At 44.0% G+C, this 12,269-nt stretch overlaps 1 protein-coding gene across 2 annotated transcripts in view; it reads right to left on the bottom strand.

Moving 5' to 3' along the window:
* Gtf2e2 (general transcription factor IIE subunit 2) overlaps positions 1-10,652 on the bottom strand; it is a 42,974-nt gene extending 32,322 nt beyond the window's left edge. Inside the window, exons 1-2 of one of the 2 annotated variants that reach the window (XM_070016248.1) lie at positions 10,562-10,652; positions 5,188-5,351 (exon numbers count right to left, since the gene is read on the bottom strand). In XM_070016248.1, coding sequence (XP_069872349.1) covers positions 5,188-5,347 — 160 coding nt within the window. In that variant the 5' untranslated portion in view covers positions 5,348-5,351; positions 10,562-10,652. Of the gene's footprint in view, positions 1-5,187; positions 5,352-10,434 lie in introns of both variants that reach the window. The other variant, XM_070016247.1, reaches the window with a different exon arrangement.
* Positions 10,653-12,269: the final 1,617 nt, after the last annotated feature.

Genomic DNA, 12,269 nt, shown 5'->3' with positions numbered 1-12,269 from the left:
TAAGCAGAAAAAGATGGAAGTGGCGCTATAGCTCAAGTGGTAGAGTGCTAGCCTTGAGCTGAAAAGCTAAGGGACAGCACCCAAGGCCCAGAGTTCAGGCCCCACAACCCAAAAAAGAAAAAAAGATTCTTAGGATTCAGTAATGAGTGGTAAAGATAAACTAGGAATTTTAAGTACAGCTCCTGATGCTAAAGTAATTTATACCTAAACAACAAAAATGCTACTTAAACTATTTCCAAATCCAGAGAAAAATACTTCTACTTACAAATGTCTCTATTTATTCAAAAGGAATACTTTCTAGTTTATTAAAGACATATATACATATATTCGGTTTTTTGTGCCGGTCCTGGGTTGTTAACTAGAGATAAGTCTCTCAAGGACTTTCCTGCCTAGGCAGATATCAAACCATGATCCTCAGATCTCAGCCTCCTAAATAGCTAGGATTACAGGTGTGAGCCACTAGCACCCAGCTAATAGGCAGTATTCTTTTCATCAGTCCTGGGGCTTGAAACTCAGGGCCAGGGCACTGCCCTGGGCTTTTTTTTTTTGGTCGGTAGTGGGGCTTGAACTCTGAGTTTGGGCGCTGTCCCTGCACTCTTCAGCTCAAGGCCAGTGCTCTACCGCTTGAGCCACAGCGCCACTTCCGGTTTTCTAGTCATTTATTGGAGATGAGTCTCATGGACTTTCCTGCCCGGGCTGGCTTTGAACCGCAATCCTCAGATCTCAGTCTCCTGAGTAGCTAGGATTACAGGCATGAGCCACCAGTGCCCGGTTTCCCGGGGCTTCTTTTGCTTAAAGCTAGCACTGTAGCACTTGAGCCACAGTACCACTTCCAGTTTTTTCTATTTATGTGGTACTGAGGAATTGAACCCAGGGCTTCATGCATGCTAGGCAACCACTAAGCTACATTGCCAGTCTCAAAGACAATGTTTTTTTTTTTTTCCCTCCATTTTCTTTTGGTTTTTTTTTTTTTTGTAAAGATACTATACAGAGGGTTACAGTGAGTAAGGTAATGAGTACACTTCCTCTTGAACATTGTTACCCCCTCCATTGTTTTCCCCCTACCATCCCCTCCCTCCCTCTCTTCCCCGAGGTTCTTTTATTTTTTTATTGTGATTAAGTGTTTACATAATTTCCGGAAATTCACAGTATTGTGGAATAATGATGCTCATTTAAAGTCACAAGTTCATTCTAACTTTCCTGGAGCAAATTGTCTATCACAGTCTGTAACATATAACGGTGTTCACATGTTATACACCATATATGTGATCAGCAGCGTGGGGATATTTAGTAGTGGTTCAACCAGATGAGTGGGAGTTCTTTGTTTCTTAAGTCCTGTTAGTTTTGTAATATCACCTAACATTTTGGATTTAGCATCCACTTATCAGGGAGACCATGTACTGTTTGTCTCTTCGTTCTTGGCTTACCTCGCTCAACATGATTCCTTCTAGCTCCATCCATTTCCCTGCAAATGCCATTATTTTGTCATTTCTAATGGCTGCATAATATTCCATTGTGTATAGATACCACAATTTTTGGATCCATTCATCTGTGGTGGGGCATCTAGGTTGTTTCCATATCCTAGCTATTGCGAACAGTGCTGCAATAAACATGGAGGTGCACGTGTCCTTGTATATTGGTTCCTGTTGTTCAGGGTAGATGCCTAGAAGTGGTATGACTGGGTCGTAAGGGAGGTCAATCTTTAGCTTTCTAAGGACCCTCCAGACTGCTTTCCAAAGTGGTTGTATAAGTGTACATTCCCACCAGCAGTGTAATAGCGTTCCTCGTTCTCCACATCCCCTCCAGCATTTGTCGTTGGCTGATTTGTGGATGTGGGACATTCTGACTGGGGTAAGGTGGTATCTCAGGGTTGTCTTTATTTGCATTTCCTTCACCACCAGGGATGATGAACATTTCCTCATGTGTTTCTTTGCCATTTTTATTTCTTCATTTGAGAAGTCCCTCTTTAGTTCCCTTGCCCATTTAGTAATTGGTTTGTTAGGTTTGGGAGGGATTAGTTTCTTGAGTTCCCTGTATATACAGGATGTTAACCCCTTGTCTGATATATTGCTGGTAAATATTTTTTCCCAATTAGTTGGTTGTCTTTCTAGCTTAATTGCGATAGATTTAGCTGTGCAGAAGCTTTTTATTTTAAGGTAGTCCCATTTGTCGAGTCTCTCTCCAACTTGTTGTGATCCTGGGACTCTGTTCAGGAAGTTCCTTCCTGTGCCTATTAGTTCAAGTGTCTCTCCTACTCTGTCCTGCAGTAGTTTCAGAGATTCAGGTTTAATGTTAAGGTCTTTAATCCATTTTGAGTTGATGTTGGTGCATGGTGATAGGCTGAGGTCCACTTTTAGTTTTCTGCATGTGGCCGCCCTGTTTTCCCAGCACCAGCGGTTGAAGAGGCTGTGTTTCTTCCATTGTATGTCTTTGGCTCCTTTGTCGAATATCAGCTGGCTGTAGGCCTGTGGATTTATTTCTGGATCTTCTATTCTGTTCCATTGGTCTTCGGGTCTGTTTTTGTGCCAGTACCATGCTTTGTTATTATAGCTCTATAGTAGAGTTTGAAGTTCGGCATGGATAGCCCTCCCATATTGTCTTTATCCCCTAGAATTGTTTTGGCTATTCTAGGTCTTTTGTTGTTCCATATGAATTTTTGGACTGTTTTCTGTATTTCAGTGATGTACGTCATTGGGATTTTAATAGGAATTGCATTGAATTTGTATATTAGTTTTGGAAGTATTACCATCTTTACTATATTAAGTCGGCCTATCCAGGAGCATGGGAGGTCTTTCCATTTCCTAGTGTCTTCTGCAATTTCTTTCTTTAACTTTTTATAGTTCTCATTAAATAGTTCTTTTACATCTTTGGTTAGGTTAATTCCTAAATATTTTATTTTTGGGGAGGTTATTGTGAATGAGGTTGCTCCCTTTATTTCCCTCTCTTCTTGTACATTGAAAGACAATGTTTTTAATGTCAACAAAAGCTGGAAGTGGAACTGTGGCTCAAGTGGCAGAGCACAAACTTTGAACAAAAAAAAAAAAGCTCAGGGAGGGGCTGGGAAGGTGGCTTAGTGGTAGAGCGCTTGCCTTGCATGCATGAAGCCCTGGGTTCGCTTCCTCAGCACCACATAAGCAGAAAAAGCCAGAAGTGGCACTGTGGCTCAAGTGGTAGAGTACTAGCCTTGAGTTGAAGAGCTGGGGGACAGCGCCCAGGCCAGAGTTCAGGCCCCACAACAGCAACAACAACAACAAAAAAAGCTCAGGGACAATGCCCAGGCCCTGACTTCAAGAGTATGAACATACACAAAAAAATGCAACTTACATGCAGGGTCCTCTTGGTACATGGTGGATAACAAAATCTGTTATAAAAGCTAGGTGCTGGTGGCTCTAGACCTAGCTACTTAGGAAGCTAAGATCTAAGGATTGCAGGTCAAAGAAGCCTTAGCAGGAAAGTCCATGACCTGGTGATTAATTTCCAATTAACCACCAAAAAGAAGGAAGTTGAACTGTTGCCCAAGGAGTAGCATAACTAGTGTTCAGTAAAAGGCTAGAACTAGAGGCGCACGGCTCAAGTCCCAGCTTTGAGTAGAAAAACAATGTAAAACCTAGACCAGAGGTTAAGCCCAAATACTAGCACACAAAAATAATAACAGCCACCAAAAACAAAAAAAAAAAAACAAACCATGGCTGGAGGTGTGGCTCAGGTAGGCATAGAGTGCCAGCCTAGCAAGCAAAAAGCCTTCAGTTCACACTTCAATACTGCCAAAGTGAAAAAATTAAGTTTTTAGGTCAGAAGATATAACTCAAAAGCAGAATGCTTGTCTAGCTTGTATAATGTCATGGATACAATCCTGAGGAGGGGATGTTAATATTTACTGTGAGTAAAGGCTACTGAGATTAAAGATAAACCTAATATATATATACTAATAAGCCCTGAGGAGTTCAAATCCCAGTACTGGGGGAGGGGGACCAGTTATTATACAATTCCATTTATAAGAATTGCCCAGGGGCTGGGAAGGTGGCTCAGTGGTAGAATGCTTGCCTTGCATTCATGAGACACTGGGTTCGATTCCTCAGCACCACATAAGCAGAAAAAGCTGAAAGTGGTGCTGTGGCTCAAGTGGTAGAGCACTAGCCTTGAGCTGAAGAACTGAGGGACAGCGCCCAGGCCCAGGGTTCAGGCACCATGACTGGCAAAAAAAAAAAAAAAAAAGAATTGCCCAGAAAGGCACAAAGTAATTACTTACTTTGTTGCTAGTGGTTACTATAGCAGACAGCATAGCTTTTGGGAATAATTTTGTCTACTACTGTTACTTAAGGTTACTTAAGGCTGGAACACATCACAACTTTTATGAGGATGAAAATGGCTGGGCGCTGGTGGCTCACGCCTATACAATCCTAGCTACTCAGGAGGCTGAGATCTGAGGATCATGGTTCAAAACCAGCCCAGGCAGGAAAGCCCATGAGACTCTCCAATAAAACACCAGAAAAACAGAAGTGGCGCTGTGATTCCAGTGGTAGAGTACTAGCATTGAGCTGAAGAGCTGAGGGACAGTGCCCAGGCCCAGAGTTCAAGCCCCTAGACTGTACTGATAATTGCACAGCTCCACACTTAAAAACTGTAAATTATATACTCAAAATAAGTGAACTGTATGGTATGTAAACTAAACCTCAATGAAGTCTTTTTTGTGAATGTGTCAATCCTGTAACAAACTCAAGAGCCTGGGCCCTGTCCCTCAGTAGTTTTGCTCAAGGTTAGTGCTCCACTTGAGCCAACACTACTGCCGGTTTTTTGCTGGTTTAACTGGAGATTCTCATGGACTTTCCTGCCCAGGCACACTCCAAACCATGATCCTCAGACCTTAGCCCCCTGAGTAACTAGGATTACAGGCATGAGCCAGTGGTACCCAGTGGGTCTTTTTTTTTTTTTAAGTTTTAGCAGGAATTTTAATATGATAGGGTTAAAGCAGAAAGAAATAAAGAGGGAAATATTTCCTGCTCTCCTTGCAGGAAAAAGGAATTAGAAAGACTCCAGAAAGCACTGTTAAAGAGATAATAGCCTAACATCTTTATGGCTTAAATCCTTCTCATTCCATAACTCACATTTCACAAAGTGTCTAAAATCATGAATGCTGAACTGTTACAAAAGAAAAAAAAGTTTTAAAGTATAAAGCATTTCACTAACCAGAACTTTGTTTTGATCCTGATGACCCTCCATGTTCTACCTTTGCTTTCTTCTTCTTTGATGATGATGAATCCGAAGGTAATGTACGTTTTTCTACCACAGGAGTAGAAAGAGCTCGTTTCTTAAACAGTTCCCGTTCTCTCAGTAAACTTGGATCCATAATGCTGCAAAGACAAAAATAAGCATTTTTAAGGTCACTCAACCCTAGACGCTAAATTCAAACACTTCAATAGCTATTTCCCAAATAACTCTACCTCTTATGATTAGTTTTGTAGCATGTTGCTTATTATCTGTCAAGTATTAGGTTACACAGTAGTAGACAAAATTATTCCCAAAAGCTGTGCTGTCCGCTATAGTAACCACTAGCAACAAGTACCCAACAGGCATCTGAAATGCAGTTAAAACTGAGATATACTATAAGTATAAAATATATGCCAGATTCCACTCTTTGTACAAAGAAAAAGGATGCTTTTAGTTATTAGTAAGACATTTTACATTAATTACACACAAGTGACATTTTGAATATACTAGGTTCAGAACTAAAATTTCACCAATTTTCACTTTTTTTTTTTTTTTGGTCAGCCTTGGGGCTTGAACTCTGTCTGGGCTTGGGCACTGTCCCTGCGCTCTTCAGCTCAAGGTGAGTGCTCTACCACTTGAGCCACAGTACCACTTCCAGTTTTCTAGTCATTTTTTGGAGATAAGAGTCTCATGGACTTTCCTGCCCGGGCTGGCTTTGAACCTCGATCCTCAGATCTCAGCCTCCTGAGTAGCTAGGATTATAGGCATGAGCCACCAGTACCCGGCTTCAATTTTCACTTTTTAAAAAAATATAGCTACTGAACTAGGCATGGTGGCACACAGGAGAATCATAGTTCAAGGTCAGCCAGTAGAAAAATTAACAAGACCCTGTCTTAACAAAACAGTGCAAGCAACAGGTAGGGTTAGAGAACTGTGATCTGAGAATCACTCCAGTGCAAAAATAAAAAAGACCTTATCTAAAAAATAACAAGAACAACAAAAAGCCTGAGGTCACACCTCAAATGTGAGGTCCAATTCAAACCACAGGACAAGAAAGAAAAAAAAAGTAGAAAAGATATGTATATATAGCTATCAAAAATTAGAACACTTCTGATTTGAAGGAGGTAGTACTAAATAACCTCTTCACTTTTCCTCCCAGTCTAAAACTACAATTCTGAGCCATTTCAATACAATACAGAAAAATCCTAGCTACTCAGGAGGCTAAGATCTGAGGACTCAGATCCAAGCCTTAAAGTCCCTTACCTCCAATTAATCACTCAAAAACAGGAAGTGGTGCTGTGGGTCAATTGATAGAACACTAACCTTGAGCACAAAAGAGGCTCAGGGACAGTGTCCAGGTCCTGAATTCAAGCCCCACAACGGACAAAAAAACTAAAAACATTCCTCTTTCCTTCTCCCTAGGTCCATAAGAAAAGAGGGTAGCCTAGGAAGAGCCCTAGATTGCTGAATGGATATGACAGTTAAGAGTGTTAATTAAACTGGGGGGACTGGGAAGGTGGCTCAGTGGTAGAGCGCTTGCCTTGAATGCTCGAGGCCCTGGGTTCGATTCCTCAGCACCACATAAAGCAAAAAAAAAAAAAAAAGCCGGAAGTGGCGCTGTGGCTCAAGTGGTAGAGCGCTAGCCTTGAACTGAAGAGCTGAGGGACAGCGTCCAGGCCCAGAGTTCAGGCCCCACGACCAGACCCAAAAAAAAAAAAAAAAAAAAAGAAAAGATTATTTTGGGGTTGCTGTTGTTTGTCAGTTGTGCGGCTTGAACTCTGGGCCTGGGCACTGTCCCTCAGCTCTTCAGCTCAAGGCAAGTGCTCTACCACTTGAGCCACATCACCACTTCTGGTTTTCTGGTGGTTAACTAAAGAGTCTCACAGACTTTCCTGCCTGGGCTGGTTTGAACTGTGATCCTCAGATCTCAGCCTCCTGAGTAGCTAGGATTACAGGCATGAGCCACTGGCACCCAGCCTGAAGAAAAGATTATTAAACATATGGATTACACCTGACAAACCCGTAGCAAATTCAAACGATCACAAATTGAAATTCACTGAATGAATATACATGTAAGTACTAGCATCACAGCTTAGCAACAGGCTTACACTGAGGGCAGACGTCTGCCTTCATCATGTTAAGGTGAATTGGGAGCTGCCACTGGGCATCTTAAGAGTATAGTGAAAGCTGGGTGCTGGTGGCAGCTCACACCTGTAATCTTAGCTATTCAGGAGGCTGAGATCTGAGGGCTGAAGTTTGAAGCTAGCCCAGGCAACAAAGTCCGTGAGACTCTTATCTCCAATAAACTATTCAGAAAAGGCCAGAAGTGGCACTGTGGCTCAAGTGGTAGAATGCTAGCTTTGAGCAAAAAGCAGCTAAGGGGCCAGCTGCTGGTGGCTCATGCCTGTAATCCTGGCTACTCAGGAGGCTAAGATCTGAGGATCAAGGCTCAAAGCCAGCCTGGGCAAGAAACTCCGTGAGACTTTTATCTCCAATAAATCACTAGAAAACCAAAAGTGGTGCTGTGGCTCAAGCAGTAGAGCGCTGGCCTTGAGCTGAAGAGCGCACAGATAACGCCTAGGCCCAGAGTTCAAGCCCCACAACCGACTAAAAAAAAGCAGCTCAGGGACAGTGCCCAGGCCCTGAGTTCAAGCCCCAGGACCGGCAAGTGTGCACACAAACACACACACCGAAAAACAAGTATAGTGAAGCAAGTGGCTACCCAGGGGAAAAAAAGCCAAATTTATATATATTTATATATATATATATAAACATACATATATATATATATATATATATATATACATACACACATTTAGTTTAAAAATCCTAAATAGTAACACCTGGACTTTAAGCACAAGCTACATAATTCTAAGTAAAAAAATGACCTCTAAATGGCACTACCCTAATTGGTTTCACAAGCCTGTGATAAATGTCTTGCTTGTGAGGCACTTTGAAAGGTGTAGAAAGTCCTCCCAGTGCAGAGTACCTTGCTTAAAAAACAGTAAGAGTCCAACCCAGATGCCCCTCAGTAGATGAATGGATCAAGAAAATGTGGTATATATACACAATGGAATTCTATGCCTCCATCAGAAAGAATGACATTGCCCCATTTGTTAGGAAATGGAAAAACTTGGAAAAAATTATATTAAGTGAAGTAAGCCAGGCCCAAAGAAACATAGGTCCCATGGTTTCCCTTATTTGCAATATCTAGTATATGTATGAGTCAAGCGGAAAAGGTCAGATAATGTGATGTCAGGAAAATGAACCCTTAGATATGTATTTTAATGTTTTTTTTCTTTCATGCATGTGTTTCTAACGCATTTATATATTTGTTGCTTTGTATGTCCCTCCCCCACAGTATAACCCCTGCTTTCACTATATTTGATGTCTGTATAACTTGTGTAGGAGATGGGGAAAAACCAGTTGTTTAAGGATACAGGCGGACCTGTTGCAACAATGAGAAGTACAAGTTGTCACGTCCAAAACGAGCTAACATCGGTGCGGGAGGGGGGGAGAAGGGGGGGAAGGAGAAGGATTGGGATTGGGGGGGAGGGGGGAGGCTGGGAAGGAATGTGAAGGGTAAACCAAAGGAGGAGGCTGCAATGCTTGGTAAGAAATGTACGCCATTATCCTGCCTATGTAATTGTAACCCCTCTGTACAGTATGTTCACAAATAAAATTAAATTAAATTTAAAAAAAAAAAACAGTAAGAGTGGTAGAGGGGATGAGATAGTTTGGAATATATTGTAAACGTGTAGAACTGAAAGGATGAAATCTCCCCTGTAAAACTAACGTAAGCTAACTAAAAACAGCAAAAGGGGCATTAAGGTGTGAAAAATAATCTAAGCACTGCAATAGTGTAAACTTAAATAAGGAACACCTGCTTTCTCTCAGTTTCATTTCCTAACAGCCGTGTAGCTGTCTAGGCTGTCCACTGCTTTAAAATCAACTTGGTCCAAAACAAAATGGTGACAATTTATAGGGCTGTGGATGGCTAGGGCAATTTAGGAGTCAGGGTAGCCTGCTTCACACCCCCAGCTACGAGAAAAGTAACAAAAAATATTAACACCTCTTCTCTAACAGAGTCATTGGCATTGCTTAGTCAGCACTTAGGCTTTTGTAACTTGCACAGCTTTATTTAATGTGTTAAAAAGCACTGTTGAAAAGGCAGATTGTCTTTACAAGGTGCAACAGGAATGTTTTAGGATTTTACAATCTGCTTCTTCTCATTTGTGAGCTTGTCTCCAAGCCTATAATAATTTTATTTTGCATCAGATCCAACCAAACTAATATAAACTGGAATCATAGTTGTGTGGCTTTACTATTTACTAACAAACTTCTACGCATATGGGGGAGGGGTGTGTGTTTTGCTGCCACACAGCTAATCCTCCAGACACCAGAGCTGGAGCTGGAATGTAATGTCTCTAAAACAAAGGCGACCTCTCTCTGCCCTCCCAGAACGAACACTCCGTGGCACATAGGGCAGGTTTTTCTCCTTCAATGTTGTATACTACACCTAACTTTTCCTCTTTTTCACATACTACTCAGTACCTGTACTGATTTCTGACCTGTATGTCTCTCCAAGGGACGTGGGGAGAGAGAGAGAGAGAGACAGAAAGAGGGGGGAGGGGGACCACCAAAACTCAAAAGGGCCTGGCACGTTCCTCCGTGGCTGGATACTCGACTCAGATCACCCACCTTCCCTCCTTTCCGGCCTGACCCTCAGAGGTGCTGGCCAGGCACTTGAGCACTCAAGCTTTTCATAACCTGGAGCTGGGGGTGCCACCAATTGCCTCCCACTTCAGGGGCAGAAAATAGGATCCCAGCAGCAAACACCTACTGCAAATCACAGTCCGGGCTCAGTAGAAAGCAGGTCTTCAACAGGCAGCTGGGTGAAGCCGGGGCGCACCCTGGGGCTCCCCAGCTTCCTCCCACGCCCTCTCTGGGCTCCGGCTCACGTAAACTTGGGAGCTCGGGAGGCGGCACAACCAGCTGGGAATTCTCTTTTTTCCAACCCTAAAGTTTGCTCCCTTCACCTCCGGCCTATAAAAGACCACGCCAGCGTACGTGGGGGACGCGGGGACGCGCAGGCGCCGCCTCCCGGGACGAAGACACGCTCGTCCCCCTGGGAAGAGGCGACGCGGGCAGCACCAGGCCCCGGCCGGCCCCTCGCCCGAGGCCCCTCGCCGGGGCCCCTCGCCCCCGGGCGGGCGCGGCTCGTACCCAGGGAGAAGACAGCTCGCCACTCGCGTCGTCTGTGTGCCGGCCAGCCGCCGCCCCCTGCGGCTCCTCAGGCCTTCAGTCGCCCCTGCTCACGCCCAGCGCGTCTGCCCCCCGTCGGGAGTCTCACCACTCGCGACGGCAGCGGAGGGTGAGCGAGCGGCGGACACCTCAGCTCGGACGACGTCTCCGCCCAGACTGCGCCCGCCACTTCCTGGTCCAGCTACTAATCACTGACTCCCAGCAGCCAACGCGGCGGCCAGCACCGCCCCGAGCGTACTTGCGTCACGGCGCACCTTCCTAGAAGCATCCTGAACGGAGAAAAGGAGGCGTCCTGGGCGTCCTCGGTCTCCGTGGCAACAAGAGGGCGTGGGGGAGGGCCCGCAAAGAACCTGCTTCAAGTGGGAGATGCTAACGCAGATTGAAAACAGTTTTCTTTTTCTCTTTTTTTTTTTTTTTTGCCAGTCCTGGGGCTTGAACCCTAGGCTGGGGCACTGTCTCTGAGCTTCTTTTGCTCAGTGCTAACAACTCTACCACTTGAGCCACAGCACCACTTATGGCTTTTTCTGTTTATGTTGGTACTGAGGAATGGAACCCAGGTCTTCATGCATGCTAGACAAGCACTCTACCACTGAGCCACATTCCCAGTCCAGTTTTTTGTTTTGTTTGTGGTTTTGTTGTTGTTGTATTTGTTGAGTTTGGGGTTTTTGTTTTGTTTTGTTTTGTTTGTGGTTTTGTTTTGTTTTTTTGTGGTTTCGTTGTTGTTGTATTTGTTGGGTTTGTTTTGTTTTGGTCTGTTGTGGGGCTTGAACTCAGGTCCTGGGCTCTGTCCCTGAGCTTTTTCCTTCAAAGCTAGTGCTCTACCAGTTTGAGCCACAGCTCCACTTCCAACAGTTTGCTTAAAGAGAAATTCAAAAGTTTGCAGGGAGCTTGTGGCTCACATCCTAGCTACTCAAGAGGCTGAGATCTGAGGACCTCTGTTGGAAGCCAACCTGGGCAGGAAAGTCCATGAGACTCTTATCTCCAATTAACCACTCAAAAACTGGAAGTGGAGCTGTGGCTCAAAGTGGTAGAGTGCTAGCCTGGAGCAAAAAAGCTCAGGGACAGTGCCCAGGCCGCAAGTTCAAGGCCCTCTGCTTACAAAAAATAAAGGGCAGGCGGAGGGAGGGAAATCTTGTCATTCATGCCTGTAATACTAGGCACTAAGGAGGCTGAGATGTGAAGACTGCAGAGTTCAAAGCCAGATCAGGGAAGGAAAGTTTGTGAAACTATTTTTCAATTGCCCCCTTCCCCTCCCCCCAAAAAAGCTGGAAGTGGAATGATGGCTCAAGTGTTAGAGCACTAGCCTTGAACAAATAAGTTCAGGGACAGCACCCAGGCCTTGAGTTCAAGTCCCAGGACCCACACAAAATATAAAAATAAAAAAGGAGAATTGGCCAAGCTCCAGTGTCTCATGCCTGTTCCTAGCTCCTCAGGAGGTTCAGATGTGAGGACTGGGGTTCAAAGCCAGCACACGCAAGAAAGTTCATGATACTCTTATCTCCAATTAGCCACCAGAAAACTGAAAGTGGGGCTGTGACTCAAAGTGATAGAGCAATAGCCTTTAGCATGTTAGAAATGCACAATGACTCTCTGGTGTCAAATGAATAAAGGCGATTTCATCAAGGCAATTTACTTTTGCAGGAGAGTGTACAATATAGTTACTCTGCCCAGAGCACAGAACAGTTTGCGAGGTTGTTGTTTTTTTTAGTAAGTTTTTTTATTGTGAAAATACCGTACGGAGAGGTACAATTACATGAGCAAGGTAATGAGTACAATTCTTATTAAGCATTGTTGCC

The sequence above is a fragment of the Dipodomys merriami genome, unplaced genomic scaffold, assembly GCF_024711535.1.
Source record: "Dipodomys merriami isolate MVZ:Mamm:240054 unplaced genomic scaffold, mDipMer1.0.p SCAF_12, whole genome shotgun sequence".
NCBI classification, from domain to species: Eukaryota; Metazoa; Chordata; class Mammalia; order Rodentia; family Heteromyidae; genus Dipodomys; species Dipodomys merriami.
The sequence above is the reverse complement of the archived record's forward strand: the minus strand, read 5'-3'. Positions and strand labels throughout refer to the sequence as shown.